The sequence below is a fragment of the Musca autumnalis genome, unplaced genomic scaffold (genome assembly GCF_047663935.1).
Source record: "Musca autumnalis isolate F117 unplaced genomic scaffold, ASM4766393v1 scaffold_1, whole genome shotgun sequence".
NCBI classification, from domain to species: Eukaryota; Metazoa; Arthropoda; class Insecta; order Diptera; family Muscidae; genus Musca; species Musca autumnalis.
The window spans coordinates 196,539,770-196,561,534 of NW_027411644.1; the positions used below are offsets into that span (position 1 = coordinate 196,539,770).

General features: G+C 35.8%; 1 protein-coding gene across 1 annotated transcript; it reads left to right on the forward strand.

Moving 5' to 3' along the window:
• The first annotated feature begins 19,334 nt into the window (after positions 1–19,334).
• Positions 19,335–20,259, forward strand: LOC141391027 (uncharacterized). The gene is made up of 2 exons (XM_073963943.1): positions 19,335–19,720; positions 19,780–20,259. The coding sequence occupies exons 1-2, from the start codon at positions 19,539–19,541 to the stop codon at positions 20,066–20,068; spliced, it is 471 nt and encodes a 156-aa protein (XP_073820044.1). The 5' UTR covers positions 19,335–19,538; the 3' UTR covers positions 20,069–20,259.
• The last annotated feature ends 1,506 nt before the right edge of the window (positions 20,260–21,765 follow it).

Genomic DNA, 21,765 nt, shown 5'->3' on the forward strand with positions numbered 1-21,765 from the left:
GAGAGAGGGTGTTGAGAGGCAAAGGGTTACCATATACCTCACCTCTCTCTCCATCAAACTGACAATTGCCGCAAGTAAACTCGCCTAATGTAAATTGGGACTTACTTTTTAAATTTAAGTTTTTGTCCTGTTAGAACACATTTGGTCTGTTCCAGAGCTGCAAGATGGTCTGTTCCAGAACTATAAGAATCTACTAATTTTTACTATTTTTTCCGATAACATAAAGGAAAAAAGAATCTACAAATTTTTACTATTTTTTATAATTAAAGGGAAAATTGTTATCGTAGTAAAAATTGGTAGATTCTTGCAGGTTCTAGAAAAGGCACATTGTCATCTTATACAAGAAGTCTTTTTGACCCATTTAAGAATATGTTTTTGACATTTTTTATAAGAATCCCTTTTGGTCTTCTATAAGAAAACCTTTGGTTTTGTAAAAGAAACCTTTCTGGTCTTGTATAAGAAAACTTTATGGCCTTACATATGGAGAATTTTTGATAATTTTTAATAAGACTTCTCATGGTAGAATAAGAAAAGGTAGCAGCAATACACAGCTGACTGAACTGGGTTGTAACGTTAGTGTCAAATTTCATATGACATTTTATACATTTATTTCTATTTCGATGTACATTAGGGACATATATTTTTTGGGGGAAAAAAATAGATCATTCGGAAAAAACCATTTCCCAGAAAAACTTCTTCATATCAATGATATGTAACCTCCTCCAAGTTCGAACGATAAGCCGCGCAGTAAATCCCCGCTTGTAGAGGCGATACAACGTTTGTTAATATGTGTGGTATTTTGTTAAAATTTAAAAAAATAAAGCCCTAATAAACATGTGCTTCTTTGATTTCTAAAACAAAACATTGAAAAAGCTTCTCCTTTTTCTATGAATTTCCAGCGACCCCAAACTTTTCTGCAAGAATTCTACTTTCTGCCAGAATTTATGCATTTAGTGGAATGTGTGGAAACATAAATATTGAAAATGTAACGAATTTTCACTCATGTTTTCCAAAATATTCAACCAAATGTGAAAAATTATTATTTTTTTAAATTCCAATAATTTATAGACATTTCCTTGTTTTGTTTACAAATACAACTGACAGTAACGTTACAAACAAAAACAAATTCCTTTGTGGTTGTTGTTCGAGTTGTATTTGTTGTAGTATTAACTTTACCTTGTATTTGTTCTACCATGAAGACTTCTGGGGTTCCATAGGTAGACCTCACAGTCTTTTAAAAGAAGACTTTTGGTCACTATAAATAGGTCTTTGGTGGTCTATAAGAAGACCTTTTAGTCATCTATTATACAAAGACCTTTGAGTTCTATGAGAAGACTTTATGGATTTCTATATGAAGTTCTATAAGAAGCATGATGAAATAATAAGGTGGCTTAAAACGGTCAGCTGATTGGTTTCAATCTGTCAAATTTTTTGTTATTGTGTATAAATTGTATGAAGACGTAAACAAACATTTTGACATATTGAAGAATTTTTGGCCAAAACAGAGTTGTATTTGTGCTACTTACGTGACCTGTTAAATAGATCTTGTATAAGAAGACTTTTCGATCTTCTATAAAAAGTTATTTTGGTCTCTATAAATAGGCCTTTGGTAATTTATTATTAGGAGACCTTTGGTGTTCTATAAGAAGACTTTATGGTCTTATATGAGTAAATATTGCGAAAATCTTGTTTCTATGTCCCGACGCATTTAGGGTTGAAAATATTGAACAAATTTAAATTCTTAGTAAAACAAAATGTCCTTAAGCGAGGCTCGAAAATCAAAATAAAATATTCTACACATTTCTATGAAAAAAAATTGGTCGCAAGGTGCAAATACTCATTACCGTGGCGTGTCCCCAGTCATTTTGTGCTCAAAAAACACTAATATTCATAAATATATAAATGAAGTACGCCGAGTTATTCTAGAAGAATGAACAAAGTCTATTTTAATCTCATAAATATAATTTTATTTTTTAAATTATGATTTTGAGACATTTTAGTCGTGTCCCCATTTTTTGTCATTCCCGTGCGCCAATGTTTTTATTAAAAACAATGCTTTAAACCGGTTTTTTTGTTTATCTGTAATCTATCAATGTAACGACAATTCCCATTAGTTTTAAAGATAATCCCCAGAAGTGAAAAATATTGTTACGGAATTAGATTTAACTAATGTCCGTGTAGACGTTGTTTTATTCCCCGATACGATTTGTACCAAATAAAACAGGGTTCGTTTTAGATTACGTTTCTACAATGCTTTATTTACTTTATTACACTTATTCGGAACCGAATTTAATTACTAGCACACAGCTTGTATCTAGTTAGTACGCAGCTCTTATATAACCGATCTGTTCAGTTCAACGCTTAAAACACAACTACTCCAATGTTGCCATTCGTAACTCTATTTATACCCAAAATCTCCTTGGTCTAGAAATATCTAGAAATATGGCAACAACTCGAATCTGTGCAGCGAACACACAGACACACAGACGCACATTCGCACTAAGCGAACATCCATACTCACATACATACAAGCACAGTAATGACGTAACTACAACAAAAAACAACTACACGAAATACAAGAAGTAGGAACTAAACGATAATTACATTATTGTTGCAAAACAAAACAAACAAAAGAACATTAACAAAAGGTAATGTAACGACTAGAATAATGAAGAGAGTTCTACATGGTAGTTGTTGTTGCTTAAATAAATAACTGCGTAATAAAAACTTTACGTTACAATTCAAATTTTTAAATTAACGGAAATTAAACTAAACTAACTTAAACCTATCAGTTACATTCGTAACAATATAGTCAGTTGTTTGAGAATTGTTGGAGTGTTTAGTGTTTTCTGTGCATGTTATTATATTATAATTTCCAAATTTATGGTAATGGTGTAGTCATTTCTTAAGCCTTCATAGAATTATATTATATTTTGTAACAAATTTTGAAGATTTCCACATGTAAATCCAAGAATAATCACGTTTCCATCATTACCGTGACACTCATTACCGTGGTTATTATACCCTATACCACAATGTGGAAAAGGGTATAATAAGTTTGTTTTCCCAAAAATTCATGTAACGCCGCGAAATATTCGTCGTAGACCCCTCATGTGGTATACCAAACTTCATATCTCGACGAGATAAAGCGATTTAGCGATGTGTGTCCGTCCGTCCGTCCGTCCGTCTGTCCGTCCATTAAAAATTGTAATCAAGCTAGAGGCCGCAATTATGGACCGATTGTCACGAAATTTAGTATGGAGGTCGGGTTTGGACCAGAATAGAACTGATTAGTTTTTGGCGATGATCGTGAAATGTTAAAGGGATGAAATGGACCAAAAACAAAATTTTTGCTCGATTTTGTAGCCGCTCTGTAGGTCGCAATAATAGTCCGATCGGCGCGAAATTTTAAACGTAGTTTTGGTTTGAGATGAAGAAGTAGCGTGCAAGTCAACGGTATGATCGGATAATATTTAGCGGGTTAAATTGATCAAAACTTTTGTGTGAAAATTGGTAAAATTTCTAATGCACATCTTATAACAGCTAGCCCGGAAAGCTAGTGCACAGGGATAGTGGTATAGGGTATCACATGGTCGGCCCCGTCCGACTATAGTCTGTTCTTACTTGTTTTCTAACTACGGTAATGACAAAAAATGGCCCAGCATAAAATTGTCTTTTAAAACAGCATAATACCCTAGACAGACGGCAGAGTTAATTTGCATTAAAAATTTCTTAATTTGAATTAACTTTTTACCCCGACAGACGATAGTTTCTGCATTTATGAAACAGCTGTTTGGATTGTTTGTTTGTACCCAGCAGACCATTTCATAAAGTTTTACAAAAGTTCGCCAAAATATGCGAAACAAATATACTTTCTACCATTGACCTTTTCACCACGATAATGCAAAAAATAAATTAAATTTATTCGCGATATTTTTGAGTCCTTTTAATATTAAAAAATGTCGCAAAACTCAAAAGAAACATTTGAAGAAGATATTATTTTTGATAGAATTGGTATGTTGGGTAATGAAATGCTTGTGAAAATAAAAATTTTAAAAATACTATATATGATAGAAGGCGCGAAAAACGATTAGCTGCTATCCTATCGAGAAAGACCACTACTTATTTGAAAGAAACGCGAAAATTTCTGATTTGTTTTCCTTTTTTATTTTCTTAAACATGGAAATTTGACAAAAGACAATTGATTTTCAATGCAAATTGTGTTTCAGAGCATGAATATGCTCTCTCTCCTACATGAATATGGGCTCTCTTTTACAGCATTGCCATATTGAAATAGCTTAATTCAGTTTAAATTTCCTTTGATTTTGTGCATTAAGAATGTGGATAATGCACGAATTAATTTGAATTAAGACAGTTAATGCAAATTAACTCTGCCGTCTGTCTAGGGTATAAGACGAAAAATATTTATTTAAACCCATTTTCGCACTTCGCCGTTTTCGACCCCAAAAGCAAGTCTTTTCGCAATATTCACCTATATATGAATAATTGTTGGTAATTGATAATAAGTCCTTTCTGTCTTCTCTCTATAAGTAGACCTGTGGTCGTCCATGGTGTTCTATAGGAACCCTTTATGACTTTATATATGAAGACCTTTCAGTTATTTACAAGAAGACCTTTCGGTTCTTTCGTTCTTCTATAAGAAAACCTTTTGGTCTTTTATAAAAAGTAATTTCTGTCTTCTACAAGAAGACATTTCGGTCATCTATAAGAAGACATTTCGGTACAAATAGGCCTTTAGTTGTCTATAAAAAGAACTTATAGTCCTCTAAAGGACTACTTTATAGTATGTTACAAGAAGACCGTATAATCTTCTTGGTCATCTATAAAAATACCCTTTGGCTTCTAAAAGAAGACTTTTTGTTCTTCTGTGAGAAGATATTATGGACATCTTCTTGAGAATACGTTTATGACTTCTAAAAAAAGACCTATTTTTCTTCTAAAATAACACATTTTTGTCTTTCTATAAGAAGACAATTTGTTATTATATGAGAAGAACTTCAGTTGTGGGATTCTGTAACTCAGTTTTGCTGTTATCGATAATTGTCGGTAAAATTAAAATGCTTATAATTTCGATAATTAACGAAAATTTTCGGTAAGTTAACGATGAATTAAAAGTAGTCGCTAGCCTCTACCGACACAAACGGTGATGCCAACTTTTCTTTATGTTTTTAGTCATAATTTTGCGATTTAATTTTACCGATTTTTGTCGGTAACAGCAAAAATGAGTTACAGAATCCCACTATAGGTCTTCTATAAGAACACCTCTAAGTATTTACTGTAATGATGGTCTTTTATAAAAAGAAAACAATTTAGTATTCTATAAGAAGACACTTTGGTATTCTATAAGAAGTCATTAAGTCTTCTATAAAATAACCATTGGTATTCCATAAGATGTCATTTGGTCTTCTATAAGAAAAGCTTTTGGCCTTTTATATGAAGGTTGTTAAAAAATAGATCTTCACTTACTTTTACATAGCTCTATTCGGGATACACACTAGAGTCGGCAAAAAAACGATGGCACTATCGATAATATCCATTATTATTTAATATCGATAGATAGTTTTTCCCAACGATATTATCGGAATAAAAACCCCTAACCCAAAATTCTGAAATAAATAGAAATTTCGCTGCTTTTCGGTTTCATGTGTGTGAGAAAGTAATGCTATGTTTACATTTACGAAATCCACTCGATTTCATCTGTCAAATCCATAGGTTAAACGTCAAATGAAATCAAATGGATTTCAGATGAGATTTCATTTGACGTTTGAGCTATGGAATTGACAGATGAAATCGAGTGGATTTCGTAAATGTAAACTTAGCATAAGTCCGTAATCACACGTACACATTCTTCGGACAAGTAAAATGTATTTTTTTATATTTTTATAAAATAAAAGCAATTATTTATTCTCATTTACATTTCGGTGAACTACTTGTGCAAAATGTAAGGAAAGGCATTGACACTTCCACCATTTTCATCTCCAAATTAAAGTACAGTACACATTGTCTGTTTTGAATGACGATTTTTTGCAATTATCGATAACTGTCCAACCGTCCAGCAACCACAAAACATTTTGTGGTTGCATGATGAATGACAAAAATGAACGGCCACACTAGCAAGCACCAACAAAAAAAAAAAAAACATTGTTCCACAACATCCCATACGGGACAAGGGAGACTTCTCTCATATCAATGAGTGCACCCCGATTCATATTTAGCTCAATGATATGGGACCTACTGTTTATCGCCGAGTCCGAACGGCGTGTCTTAAGACACCACTTATGGAGAAGTTTTTCAAGGCTGAAATACTCAGGAAATGTCGCCAACATTACTGAGGGGTATTTTGCCACCGTTGAAAAATGTTTGATGTTGCCTGGCCGGGGAATCGAACCCCCGACCTTCTGCGTGCAAGGCGGGCGTGCATACCATTGCACCACGGTGGCAAGCACCAACAAAGCTGTCATTAAAAAACTGACAATGTGTAACCAGCTTAATGGCGATGACAACTTAATGATAATATCGATAGCAATATATTTCTTGAAATGAAATATCGAAAATATCTAATGTTGGCAATATCGATAGTTTGCCAGCTTTAGTACACACCATCACTTTTGACTGTCGGCTTTCATCGAATATCGATTGTATCAGTGAACAAAGTCCACGAAAATGTTCGTGGTTGCCTGATGACTGACCAAAAATCGACAGTCCAAACTGATGGTGTATACCCCACTTTATTAAATTACCCATAAGTATCGATAATATCGATATTTTATAGCCTCAGTCGTTAAGCGGGGTACACACGATCGGTTTTGACTGTCAGTTTTGCTCAAATATTCGGTTGTTTACCACAAATTTTTTCGATGTTGCTGGACATTTTGACATTTATAGATATTTTCGATAAATCGACAGTCAAAACTGACCTTAAGCTGGGTACACATTGTCAGTTTTGAATGACAGCTTTGTTGGTGCTTGCTAGTGTGGCCGTTCATTTTTGTCATTCATCATGCAACCACCAAATATTTTGTGGTTGCTGGACGGTTGGACAGTTATCGATAATTGCAAAAAATCGTCATTCAAAACTGACAATGTGTACTGTACTTTAGATTTTTGTTCAAATATCGATTGCTTCGCGTGTTGCCTTTAAGTTTTGCCAGTCATAAGGAAACCACAAAATGTTTTGTGGTTGTTGGACAGTTTGTCAGCTATCGATAGTTCCGAAAAATCGACAGTCAAAACTGATGGTGTGTACCCCGATTTAAGCTAACTAGGATATACATACATATACACTATGTTACGATGAAAATGAGACTCATCGAAATAATGAAATCCGTTTGCGGCAATTTGGAGTCGATTTAGCCATGTCTGTCCGTCTCTTGCGTCGTACGATAACTCTCGAACGGATAAACTGATTTGGACTTAACATTTAGTACTCGTAATATTTAGTCCAAAAATAGATAGCTTTTGGAAATGATCCATTTCGGATACCTCCCCCACAAAAGTTCACAATTTTTCGTTAAAATGGAGCACACGATAAATGTCGAAAGGAGAACGGACTTTGTTCCAAACTATGCAAATCGCAGTATTTCTTCCAGACATACATCAGCTATATCGGTCCACTCCTTCGGATACATCCTGCACAAAATTTCGAAATTTTTAACAGTTTAGGAACACTTCTCGGATCGTCATGATTTTTTTTTTTTGCAGCAGAAGTTTAGACTTGATACTTCTTTAGATAACGTCCTAAAACCCCTAAAGAACCCTGCCGGCACTAACTCAAATGTCTGATGAGCATGAAAACTTACGAATTGATTATCCGATTTGGCCAAAATTTTGCACATTATAAAATTTCTTCCACGCGTACACAAAGTTACAAAAAGGTATATAATGGGAATCATCTCCCTCAAAAAAATTCAAAACTTTTTTCCTTAGGTGCAGTTTAAGGGGTTGTTCGAGGATCGTTTGCAAATTTTTACACAAAGTATTTTTTGTGGTACTGTTTACAGTGATATAATGTTTCTCGTCCATGCTTCCTGACACAATTGTCCAAAACATCTAAAAATTCCACGGTGACCAACTAAAATGCCTGATGGGCATGTCAACTATCGAAAGGCGTGATTGACATTGGCCGAACCTTTGCTCATCGTAATATTTCTTTCACAATTAAATCATGTTCGAATTTGAACTATATCAGTCCAATCCATTGAATACCACAACACAAACTTAAACAATTTTCGTAAATGTGCACTTTACGGACATGTCTAGGATAGGTTTGAAATTTTTAGAGCAGGTAGTCCTCGTGGCTCATATTACGACAGCATAATTATTTATCAGGTGTAAGTTCATACTTACTGTGATAATTACCCTAAAGCTGTTGAAATCCTAGGGCCACCAACTACGGTTCTTATGGCTCTTCTTCTGGTCTTCTTTGGTCCAATCTTTGCACATCGTAATCCTCAAGTTCGAAAATGGACTATATCGGTACACTTCTTCCGGCACCTCCCCCACAAAAGTTGAAACATTTAGGCGTTAGAACAGGTTGAGACCTATTTAGGCATAAATTGTAATCTTTATTTCCGACAGTTCTCGCAGTACTTAATGTTTTGGAAAAACCACAACACATACTGGTTTGCTTTATCTCATTTATATCTTGTCATAGTCATACACAGAAAAAATTATTACTGCATTTTAGGAATAGTGTTCATAAAGGTTCAAATTTCTGCATTTCATGAACGCCTTTCATAAAGCAAAAAAATTACTGGGTTTTTTCTGAGAGATTGAAAAAAAAACAATTTTGGCAAGTTGTTGTTTTTGTTATAATTGACTAACAACCACCACACACCACCAACCAAACCAAAGACAAATTTTGCTACTTTTATTAATTCTTTTATTTTGTATTATTGTAACTTACAGTTTCTTCTAATGATTTTCACTGTAGTTGTTATCGTCTTGTGAACATAGCAGAACAATACGAACCATATTTAAATACATGTTGAGTCTATCAGCACTAGGTTGAGATATTAGGTGTTGCCTTTCTATTAAAGAAATTAAAAATTTGTAGTTGCGAACTTTAGAGCCCCAAACACTTTGTTTTTTTCGACACCAAACCCAATGTTGTTGTTTGGTTTGTCAGTTAACTAAGAACAGAATTGTTGCGACCTACAGTGGTAGTTTAGGTATGTTGTTGTGGTGTGCATGTGTGTGGTGTGGTTTGTTGATATAGTCCAAGGGTAGGCATTGTGACTCACAAGAGAGCCCATGTGCTCTAAGTGAGCGTAAATTTGTTATCCCTCACAGCCTGTGTAGATGCTAACATGTTGTGAACAACAACAAATTTACGCTCATTGAGAGCATAAGAGAGACCCAAAAGTAGTCTCTGCCTCACTCTGATATAGTCTCAATGTGATGGTGAGACAACGGTGAGGGTTGTGGTTTGTTGATACATTGTAACAGGTATCGGCACTAATCCAATCGCATTGTTTGCGGTGTCACGCATACGACTCTTTCTCGCTCTCTCCACAAACAGCATTACTAAAATTAAAAATCATTGAAACAAGCGACAGCAGAACCTTCTTCGTTGACTTCTGAACGAAAACTGAGTGGTGGTTGTTCTGTTGTTATTCTCATCAAGGGCACGTGTGCCCCTTTTTGCCGGATGTTGCATTGTAAATACGATGGTGAGACGACGAGACCATTCAAAAGAAAACGAGAACTAAGTTGAGAGCATTTACCAAATAAGAGAGGAAATATGAGAGCATTCAAAAGAAAACGAGAACTAAGTTGAGAGCATTTACCAAATAAGAGAGGAAATATGAAAGGAAAAAATAGGAAAGTGATTTTGCATCTCATAAAAATCTTACATATTTTTGAAAAAATAGTGGCTTTCGGATGGAAATAATAAACTGCACATGTATCTTATGTGAGGTACCTGTACAGCATAGCCGACCAAGAAGAGCGAGCGCTTAAATTGTTTATGTGTGGGTAAAATTACACTGACAGAACAGGGTGATGATTTTCATATTGAGTGTGAAATGAAAAATATATTGTTGGCGCGTTCGCTATGTATGACTTAAATTAAAAATAATATAAATAACTTCATAATTTGAAAAGTATTTTTCTTCATATGTTAATTTTTTTGAGAGAAAAAACAAATTGTATGATTTTTTAAGACTTTATAAGCATGCATACATTTTTTATTGTTGCATTGCAGACGAGGCATTCTGCGTCATTAAAAATATTAATACAAAACAAAAAATCATTTTCAAATTCTTCCCTCCACATATTTGCTGTACAACTGCAAAATCTTTTCAGTGTAACAAAAAAAACACAAATAAAGCGGCATCAACCTGCTTGCATGACATTCAGTACAAGACTGAAGTAAAAAAATCAAAACATTTGCTCTCTTACTTTGCGTTCGGGTCGCGTGTGTGTGATTTGCCGAAAAACTTCGTAACCATATCAATACCAACGAACCATATCAATATCACGAACGAAAATACTCGAACGAAAATACTCGTATGTAAAAATTCTTGAAATATTTTTTTCTGGGCACCAACGAATTCCTGACCTTCCCTTACTGTGTACACCGTCAAGGAGCTCGTATTTCTATGCCTTCCCAGAGGGTGCATCAGTACCAATTTTAATAACATGATTTAACGAATGCAATCGTTGTATCTCGATACGTTTTACTATTCGATGGGTTGTAACCACAAAGCTACTGGAATGTGCTGGACAGATGTTTTGAACGGTGTCATCGATCCTTGCCTTATAGAAAATCAGGCGGCTACAGGCGGCTTCTATCCAACATATGATGATTAAGATGACTCTCACGGTAACACCCGAACATGTACTGCAACGAAATCGCGCAATTTAGTAGCTGTACTGGAATAATCTTTGTCCCCTCATGTAGATGGTCTACTGAAGTCGTTAGGAGGCAGCCTGTTGCAGTTCCCAGGACGGCATTTTGATAGGTTTGACATTTTTCCCATCGCGTTGTACTTATATTCGCGGGCAACACTGACGCCGCTGTTGCTAGCCGAATTGAGGATTTCGTTTTTACGACTCAGTTTGTCGTAGATATCGCAACGTGAACATGCTGTCGAATGTAACTCTTGGAATCGACCATGAATTTTAACTCATTACTCAACTCTGCAGTCCATGTGGTTAATAGAGTGGCCGTAGTGGCAAGATCAGTAAAATAGAGTTCAGCCTTTTACAAATGCCATCCGGGAAGGTTGCTGACGCCAAGATCGTACAATCATCCGCATACTTTGCAGTTTCAGTGCCGTTTCGAGAGGGTGGAATACGGGAGAGGCAGAGGCTAAACAGTTCCGGACATATAACCCCACCCTGGGGAACATCCTTTTTCACTCTTAGGAGCTTGGACTTCTTGTTCCTAAATTCCACACCACCTACGTCTGGATTCAAATCACATGACCGGAGGGGGTCAAATCACTTGACCGGAGGCTAGTCTGTGTGGTGTGCTTGGTAGTATCAGTGGTTTTTGATAAGTCAAGCACTACCATCACTGTTCTATCACACGGCTTTCTCTTGTTAGGTCCTCGACTAATATGTGTTGAGATGGCGTGCATCACTGTTGTCGTACTTTGCTTCTTACGGAACCCAGGCTGATGATCGGCAACTGGATAGTTATTTCTGATGCTGGGAGGAGTAAAGCCTGCTGCTACGGGCGTCAAAAGCGTAAACGGTCTACACAATTCACCTTTGCCTGGCTTCAGGGAATGAAATGGGTAGCTAGCGACAGTTTCAAGACTTTGGTGAGATACTCGATTCCCGGCTCATCCAACTGTTTAAGCATTAACATGGAGATTCCATCAGTGCCCAACGCTTTGGATGATTTAGTGTTCACAAAATCAACCATTCACAAAATTAACTCGACGTAGTACTCTTCTCTTGGTCGTGTCACTCCCGTCGTGCTCGACAAACTGTAACTTGCACACCTCTTCGGAGTGTGGAACTCACTGACTATGGGGTCACTCTAGTGTCATGACGAAGCACATCACGCTATTTGGCTAATTCCAGCGCCTCTACTAGGAAACTTAGTCTAACTTTGGTTATTCGACCAGCAGTTATATAGCGAGCGGCTACATCTCTGATGATGTCCCGAAACGTCCTTTCTGCTACCGGAACATCTGAAGGGTTTGGTGAATCTCTGAAACGGAGATTATTGTACTCTCTGAAACTAGCCCAATTAGATTTCCCATGATTGATGAAGGTGCTGCGTTGATGAAGGTGTTTGCTGATGGAGACAATTATGGGGAAATTGTGTGTCCCAAGAGAAACGACGATTTCCCTAGTGACGTCATTTGTCAGACCAAGTGACACGATGGTTATACCTAGCGAACTGTGGCGCTTTCTGTTAATTCTGGTAGAGGCTTTCTTATTGACCGTGCAAAACGTATAGCTATCAATCTACTCAGCCAGCACTATACCCCTCTGGTAATTGCCGAGGACCGAATGCCTAACTAATGATGAGCATTAAAGTCCTCCCAGACCAGACGGTTGTGACGGATGTATACGTTAAAGCAAACTCACCTCTACTGGTAAATTTAGTCTCACTTTGGTTATTGGACCCGCAGTTATACATATAGCGAGCGGCTATATCTGTGATGATGTCCCGAAACGTCCTTTCTGCTATCGGAAAATCTGAAGGGTTGGGTGAATCTCTGAAACGCAGATTATTGAACTCTCTGAAACTAGCCCAATTAGATTTCCCAGATGTAATTAAATCGGGCGGTTTGCTGATGGAGACAATTGTGGGGAAATGGTCTGTCCCAAGAGAAACGACGATTTCGCTAGTGACGTCATTTGTAAAACCAAGAGCCACGATGGTTATACCTGGCGAACTGTGGCGCTTTCTGCTAATTCTGGTAGAGGCTTCCTTATTGGCCGTGCAAAACGTATAGCTATCAATCTACTCAGCCAGCACTATACCCCTCTGGTCATTGCCGAGGACCGAATGCCTAACTAATGATGAGCATTAAAGTCCTCCCAGACCAGACGGTTATGACGGATGTATACGTTAAAGCAAACTCACCTCAGCAGTTCCACACCTAGCTACTACCCTCATACATTTCATGTACGGCTCATTAGAACCAGGTCTAATTACGCTTCCGAATAGCCAATGTATCATCCTAAAAATGGAACACCGTTTTGGGCCTATAGCTCATTACAGTTTGACTAACAGGATCTTTTCATTTGAGTTTACTATTCTTTTACTATTACTTTTCGTTCCTTCTTATCCCTCAGAAGTATTATAATGTCATCTGTATAGCAGACAGGTTCCGATTCTTCTTCGGTTATGGTTATGACAATAACCCAGAAGAGAGGTGATAAAAATCCTCCCTATGACGTTCCATGGCCAACTTATGTCATGTGGACTCTTATGTATAGGTGGACTCCATAGTACAACTTATAGTAGATTTGGATTAAACCGCCAAAAGTGTTGAAGGAAAAGGTACCTGAAGGAATGGACTAAGATAGTCCATTTTTGATCTCATTTTTGGAGCCATTCTCTTCTATAGTTAGTAGGCCTATCGTAAAATTTTTTAGAGTTCTTGGGTCATGTCAATAGCATGGACACGCTCTCGGCCCATCCCAAATGGGAAAGAAAAGAAGAATATTACGACAAATATTACCGGTCATTTATATAAATGTTTTAACTTTTTTCTAAAAATTTTAAATCATTGAAAAAAGAAATGTATATTTTTATGTCCATATTTTTTCTTATGTCCATAGGTAAGAAAAGTTGTAACGAATTATAGATTGAAACCATAACAAAATGCAATTTATAATTTGTTTTTAATGATTTAATGATAATTAAAACAAACAAAGCAAGAAAACCACAATAAAACATAAAAATATAAATATTTTTTTATAAATTGAAAATATGCAAAAGAAAAAACAAACGAATAAATTTTTAATTGTTAACAAAAATAAAAATGATTGTTGATTATTACATTAAAAATAACAAAACATAATATTGAAGAAATAAAATATTATAAAAATTGTTAAGTTTTATTTTTTGTTAAAAAAAAACAAAAATTTAAAAAACAAAAACTAATGGATGTTTGAATACCAAAAAAGTCTTATATGTAAAGCTATATAAAACAATTTTTCCTAAAAAACAACCAGCAAATCATTTTCAGTCAGTCAGTCGTCAGTCCATTCAGTTGTAAACTTCATTGTAAGAGAAAAAAACCCAAAAACAAACCAACAACAAGAACTGCATTGTTATTTAGATAAAATTTTATTAATTAATTATATACAAAATATATAAATAATTTATGCTCTATGTAATATATTATGTATAATTAAACTAAAAAATTATTAACTTTTTTATTTTCATGTGTTTTCTGTTAACATGTTTTTAAGTAACTATTTTTAAGTTAAAAATATATTTGAAAAAAAAAAACTAACAACAAAATTAACCCTTTAAGCGAAGTTGAACTACAACCCTAAAAAGATATAAAACAAAACAAAAAAACTAAAGAAGCGAGCAAAATCCCATGCTAAGATAATTTATTTGTAAAGAAAACGAAAAAGAAAAAACTTCCATGACAAAATGTTGAAAAAAGAAAGAAAAAAATAATAAAATAATGAGAAAATTAAGAAGAAAAATAATAATTTTCAAATATAATAAATTATAAAACGAATAAAAAATTTAATTTTCTTTTACTGGATATGCTGGGGACAGAAGGTAATATCCTAATTCCTCGTAGATTTTTGTTGGCGATTAAGCATATTTTCTCACGAAGTTCAGTCAATTGTCGCAAGTAGTACAGTCGAGCTAAATTCGAACTACGGTGTCCTCAACCTTCTAGTCTTCAACCAGAAATTAATTAACCAAGAATGCCGGCCACTTATGTACCAAGGCCTTTAACGTTTGAGTAAAGTTTTGCATCATTTCTGGTAAAAGAATAAACAACTGCTCGTCCATATATTTTACAGGAACTAGGAATACTACCCTCTATTTACCATTTCAAAACAATTCAAAAAACACACCTATTATTTAGCAAGCAACGATTAAATATTTACGCATTCAATGTACATTTTCTTCCTCTAATGGCAATGAAGATTACTTCTATTTATTAGCTTCTCCTTCTCCCTCACCTCCCTTATTAGTGCGTTGACAGTTGTTTGCTTGCTGCCCATCAATCATTGGATCGTTGAATGAATCGACGGATGAGCGATTTCAACCAGCATCCATAATATGGATCACTGGTACGATGGCTGATGTAATCTTTTTAAGGAATTACGGTATGTTCAAAAAAAGAGTCAATAATCATTTTGTCATTGAACGGGTACTTTGATCTCTTTCCATGAGACTTCTTTTAGGTCTTTTGTGTGTTTGGTGCAGATAAGAATGTGGGATTTCCCACTTTGGAACTTGTTTAGATGATTGTAATTATGTTAGAATCTAAGCAGAATGCTTAGATAGTTTGGAAAAATTTGTTTAGGCTAGGTCAAGAAATTGTTATCTGAGTTTGACTAATATTTCCGCACAACATACCTAAAATATAACCAACAAATATTCTGGTTACAGAAGCTCGTTTTCTCTTAATCTCATTCAGCTTCCAGCACTAATATCACAAAGAACGCAACGTGTATGTACATTTTTAACATTACCTTTATCGAATCATGTCCTGTCTGCAAGTGATGTTCATTGGCCAAAATGTTCTTTCATATTGCCTGAGCACATCTTTTCGAACAAATTCAAATTTATCTATTCCACTTCTCCTTATCGCGGTAAACATTCTGGCCTTTGCGTACCTACCTCACTTTTATATTTGGCCTTTTCAAGCAATAGACAAATTTGACATTGAGCTGAATCACTGTTTACGGTAAACAAAAGCTTATCACTAATATTACATTTCCCTAAACACAGTGAGGTGCAAAGTGTTCACCCTAATACAACCCCGTATTTTGTTAGGGGATTTAGCGGACTATACAACGAAAGCAATTTAATAGAAGACAAGTAGGTTTTCATATAGAAGACTACTAGGTCTACTGACCTCCTATAGGAAGCCCTCTATAGAAGACCAGTAGTTCTTCTTGCAGAATACCAGTAGTCTTCTGGTATTCATGAGGTCTTCTTGTAGAGGACCATGAGGTCTTCTTATAGAAGACCATGAGGTCTTCTTATAGAAGATCATGAGGTCTTCTTATAGAATACCATGAGGTCTTCTTATAGAAGACCATGAGGTATTCTTATAGAAGACCTTGAGGTATTCTTATAGAAGACCATGAGGTCTTCTTATAGAAGACCATGAGGTGTTCTTATAGAAGACAATGAGGTGTTCTTATAGAAGACCATGAGGTCTTCTTATAAAAGACCATGAGGTCTTCTTATAGAAGACCATGAGGTCTTCTTATAGAAGACCATGAGGTCTTCTTATAGAAGACAATGAGGTGTTCTTATAGAAGACCATGAGGTCTTCTTATAAAAGACCATGAGGTCTTCTTATAGAAGACCATACGGTGTTCTTATAGAGGTCTTCTTATAGAAGACCATGAGGTCTTCTTATAGAAGAGTCTTCTTATAGAAGACCACGGAGTCTTTTTATAGAGGTCTTCTATAGAAGACCCGTAGGTCTTCTAATGGAAGACCCGTAGGTCTTCTAATGGAAGACCATTAGGTATTCCTATAAAAGTCTATCTTATAAAAGAACTCTTCTTACAAAAGCTCTTCTTATAAAAAGTCATCAAGGTCATATTATAGAAGACCAGAAGTCTACTTATAGAAGGCCAGGATTTCTTCTTATAGAAGACCAGTATGTCTTCTAATAGAAGACCAGTAGGTCTTCTTATAGAAGACTAGTAGATTTTCTTATAGAAGACCAATAGGTCTTCCTAATGAAGTCCAATAGATCTTTTTATAGAGGACCAGTAATTATTTTTGTTGAAGACTAGTAGGTCTTCTTATGGAAGACCAGCATGTATTCTTATAGAAGACCGTTAGGTCTTCTTATATAAGATCAGAAGGTCTTCTTTTAAAATATCTTCTTACAGAAGACCAGGAGTTCTTCTATAGAAGACCCGTAGGTCTTCTTATGGAATACCAGTAGGTATTCCTATATAAGACCTTCTTATAAAAGAGGTCTTTTTATAAAAGCTCTTCCTATAAAATGTCATCATCAGACGACCAGTAGGTCTTCTTATAGAACACCATGAGGTTTTCTTATAGAAAACCATGAGGTCTTCTTATAGAAGACCAATAGGTCTTCTTACCTAAGTCTAATAGATCTTTTTATATAGGGCCAATAATAATTTTTATAAAAGACTAGTAGGTCTTCTTATAGAAGACCAGTAGGTATTCTTATAGAAGACCATTAGGTCTTCCTATATAAGACCAGAATTTCTTCTTTTAAAAGATCTTCTTATAGAAGCCCAGGAGTTCTTCTTATAGAAGATCAGTAGGTCTTTTTATAAAAGACCAAAAGTTCTTCTCATAGAAGACCAGTAGGTCTTCTCATAGAAGACCAATTGGTCGGTCTACTATAGAAGAACTTTAGGTCTATTTATGGAAGACTAGTAAATTTTCGAAATAATGATCTTAGACCTCAAGTATGCTTGGACGTAATCCGTTTCAGGCATCTTGGAGTCGATATAACCATATGCGACCGTCTGTCTGTCTCGCTGGTGGGCGCTGGCGCACTATATCTCTCGAACGGACCAACCGATTCCGTCCAAGTTTTGGCCCTCGTAATATTTTGTCCAAATTTAGATCAAGTTCGAAAATGGGCAATATTGGTAAACTACCTCGAGTACCTCCTCCACAAGTGTTCAAAAATTTTCGCAAAAATATTGCGCGCGACAACTCTTGAAGGGAGTAACCGATTTGGTCCATACTTTACACATTGTAATATTTCTACCAGGCATAAATCAGGTTCGTATATGGACTATATCGGTCCACTTCTTCGGGTACCATCCACACAATATTTCGAAAAAGTACAGTTAAAACCTGCTCTGCAATATTTTCGATTGTTCAGGTTGTTGTTGGGGACATTTTACGAAAGTACAATTTTTTCAGAGACAAGTCATTACTTGCTGAGAAAATCACACGGAAACTGTAAGAAAGACTATAAGGTCATCATGTGTAGCGGCTGGTGCGCACGACAACTTTCGAACCGGATACTGTGTTGTCTAAACTTTGCATATCGTAATATTTCTGCGAAACTGAGATTAATTCCGAGGATGGTGCTTATCGGTCCACCTCTTCAGGTACCTACCAAACAAAAGTTTTCGCTAAAATGGGCAAGCGATATCTCTTGAACGGTGCAACCGATTTGGTCCGGACCTTTTTTTCCCAACTTAGTTGAAGTTCGGAAATGGGTCATGTCGGTCCACTCCTCAGGGTACCTCACTCACAAAAGTTCAACATTTTTGTTAAATTGTGTTTAAAGACTACTCGACGATCCTTTGAAAATTTTTACCAAAGGTACTCCTTAGGATCCTGTTTACAGCATGGGCAAAGTCTGTGCTTCCTTATATAATTATATGGTGACCAACTAAACTTGTGGACTGATGGAAGTGGTACCTATCGAAAGAAATGACTCCCAAAATAAGATCCACTTCCAAAATGGACGATTTACAATCTCCTATATTTATATAAGACTTCTTAAAAGTCTTCTACTATTATACGGTCTTACGGCCATAGAATACCGTCTATGACTAGTAGATTTTTTAGAAGTATTATATGGATATAAAAACTTTTAGAAGTCAGTTGTTTTATAGAAGTAGTATTTGGTAGAATACCTTTTGGAGGTCTTCTTTAGACAGATGACCTTTTATAGATTTTCTATGGCTAGAAGACTTTTTAGAAGTCTTGGATAGAAGAACTTTTAGAGGTCAGATGACATATTTTATGAACAGAAGGGTCTTCTATCCAGAGGAAAGAAAATTGCAAACCGCATGCCTCTTCCCATTGTCATTGTCATAATTGGGTTACATAATTTATGATCTCATTAAGCTACGGTGATGCTGGAAAGCAAACAAAAATCCCACAAACCTATATACCAAAAAAAAAAAAAAACAACTGGAGATAAGCATCAAAACATTTCTTTTATGGGAAGCTGGTACATCAACGAAATGCGTAACTTTCCTATCGGTGAGATTCCTCTTCTTCTTCCTCTTTTTTCACGGATGGTGATAATAATGTTGACAAGAATTTTATTTTTATTGTTTTTGTTTTAAATAATACGGAAACAAAAACACACACAATGCCCGGCTCAGAGACAGACACCACCGAATACGGCGGCAGGGCAACAATAAAACATTTCATTTGACTGAAACCAGACGAAATGGAAACAGTTTGAATTTGAATCTGATGGTGCTAACAACTGCCAGGCTAGCAAGCAACGGATCTGGAGATTTTTATGGGACAAACGAAAATGAAAGAAAAGAATTAGACAACGATTTTTATTTAAGAAATAAATAATTAAAAGGCGATTTGTTATAATATTTCTTCGAATTTACAAAAAAAAAAGAAAACATACAAGAAAATGCCACCCAATGAAACCACAATCCTGCTCACCAATTATCGCGAGAAAAGAATATTAAGAACAACAAGCAGAACAAATTATGGCAGTCAAAGGGTTGCTCCTGACATTCCAAATGATCACATAGTTGTTAATGTTGGCAAAGATCCCAATGATGGATATCAACCCATATTCCCTTTAGAAGAGTAATTAGAAGAAAATAATATCAATATTTTATTTCTATTCAATTTTTTTTCTATTATAGATACCCCTCATCTCTAAGCCTTGCTGAATTGTTGCCCTTCCAAGATGATCCTTGGTGGCAAAAATTTCGCGTAATTTTATTTTTATTATTTTGGATTGTTTTGTTTTTGACACTGATAGCTGCCTGCCTTATAGCTTATATGGAATTTGATGGAACTACAACATGTCCTGCCTTGGTTACCAACTCAATTTCTACAACTTCGTCGTCATCGTCTCTTTTGACATCATCGACATCTATTACCACCACCATGTCAAGTATTTTAACTTCGAAATTGGCCATAATGCCATGAAGATAAATTGTAGGTTTATTGTTTTATAGCTGATTTTACGTATAGAAATATAAGTAAGAAGAAATTGTGTGTGATTTACAAGAAATAGTTGCTTCTGTGAAGCAAAATTTTCTTTTAAAAAAAATGTGATAATAAATTAAAATAAGAAAACAAAAATAATAATAAAATATTGGTATGTTCCAGTACTGCAAGAATCTACTATTTTTATACACTCAGCATTTATGCTAACGAGGGTATATACACTTTCATAAGGGCAAAATGTGCCTCATCGACATAATGTTTTAGACCCCAAGTATGTTTAGACGAAATGTGTTTCAGACAATTTGGAGTTGATTTAGCCATGTCCGCCCGTCTGGCTGGAGCGCACGATAACTCCCGAACGGATCAACCGATTCGGTTCAAAGTCCAAACTTAATTTAAGTTCGAAGATGAGTTATATCGGTCCACTCCTTCCGGTACTTCCCCCAAAAAAGTTCGAAAATGTTCGGAACATTTGTTCGCACGATAACTCTTGAAGGGAGTAACCGATTTGGTCCATATTTTGCACATCGAGAAATTTCTACTAGACTTAGATGATGTTCCAATATGGACTCAATTGGTCCACTATTTCGGGTACCTCCCATACAAAATGTCGGAACAGTTCAGCTTAGAACTTGCTCTCGAATCGCTTCGATTTTTGTTGTAGCAACTTGTATTCACAGACCCCCATACGACGATACAAGTTTTATCAGGGGCAAGCCCATACTTCCTGACAAAATAGCCTGAAAGTTGCTAAAAACCCCTATGACACCTGTGTAGTGGTTGGATGACAATATAACTCTCGAACGGATCTTCCGATTCGGTCCGAAATTTGGCCTTCGTAATATTTTGTACAAACTTAGTTAAAGTTCGAAGATAAGCCATATCGGTCCACTCTTTCAGGTACCTCCCTCACAAAAGTTGAAAAATGTTCGGAAAAATTGTGCACACGATAACTCTTGAAGGGAGTGACCGATTTTATCTATACTTTACACATCCTAATATGTCTACCATATATCAAATTCGAATATGGACTAAATTTGTCCACTCCTTCGGGTACCTCCCACACAATTCACTTTAAGAGCTGCTCTCGAATCAGTTTGATGTTTTTTGAAGCAACTTACATTATCTGCCTCAAAAGTAAAAGTTTTTTCAGGGACCAGTCAATATTTCTTGATAAAATAGCCCGAAAGGTGTAACAAAGCTCCGTGGCACCATGTATAGTGGCTGGAGGACACGATAACTCTGTAACTGATACGATAACTGTTCCGATTTGGTCCATAATTTGACCATCGTCATATTTTGTCCAAACTTAGTTTCAGTTCGAAGATGGGCAATACAGATCCCCTCCTTTAGGTACCTCTCTCACAAAACCGATTTGATCCATAGTTTGAACATCGTAAAATTTCGACCCGACATAGATCAGCTTCGAATATGGACTATATCGGTCCCCTCATTAGGAAACCTCCCTCACCAAAGTTCAACATTTTTGTTTAAGTGCAGTTTAGGATATGTTCGAGGATCTTCTGTAAAATTATACCAATGCTAGTCCTTGTGGTCCTGTTTATAGCGATATTATGTTTTCCATGGACAAGTCCATGCCTCCTGACATACTGGTCCAAAAGTTATACGATGACCCACTGAAATGACTAGTGTTCGTAATAGCTATCGAAAAGATA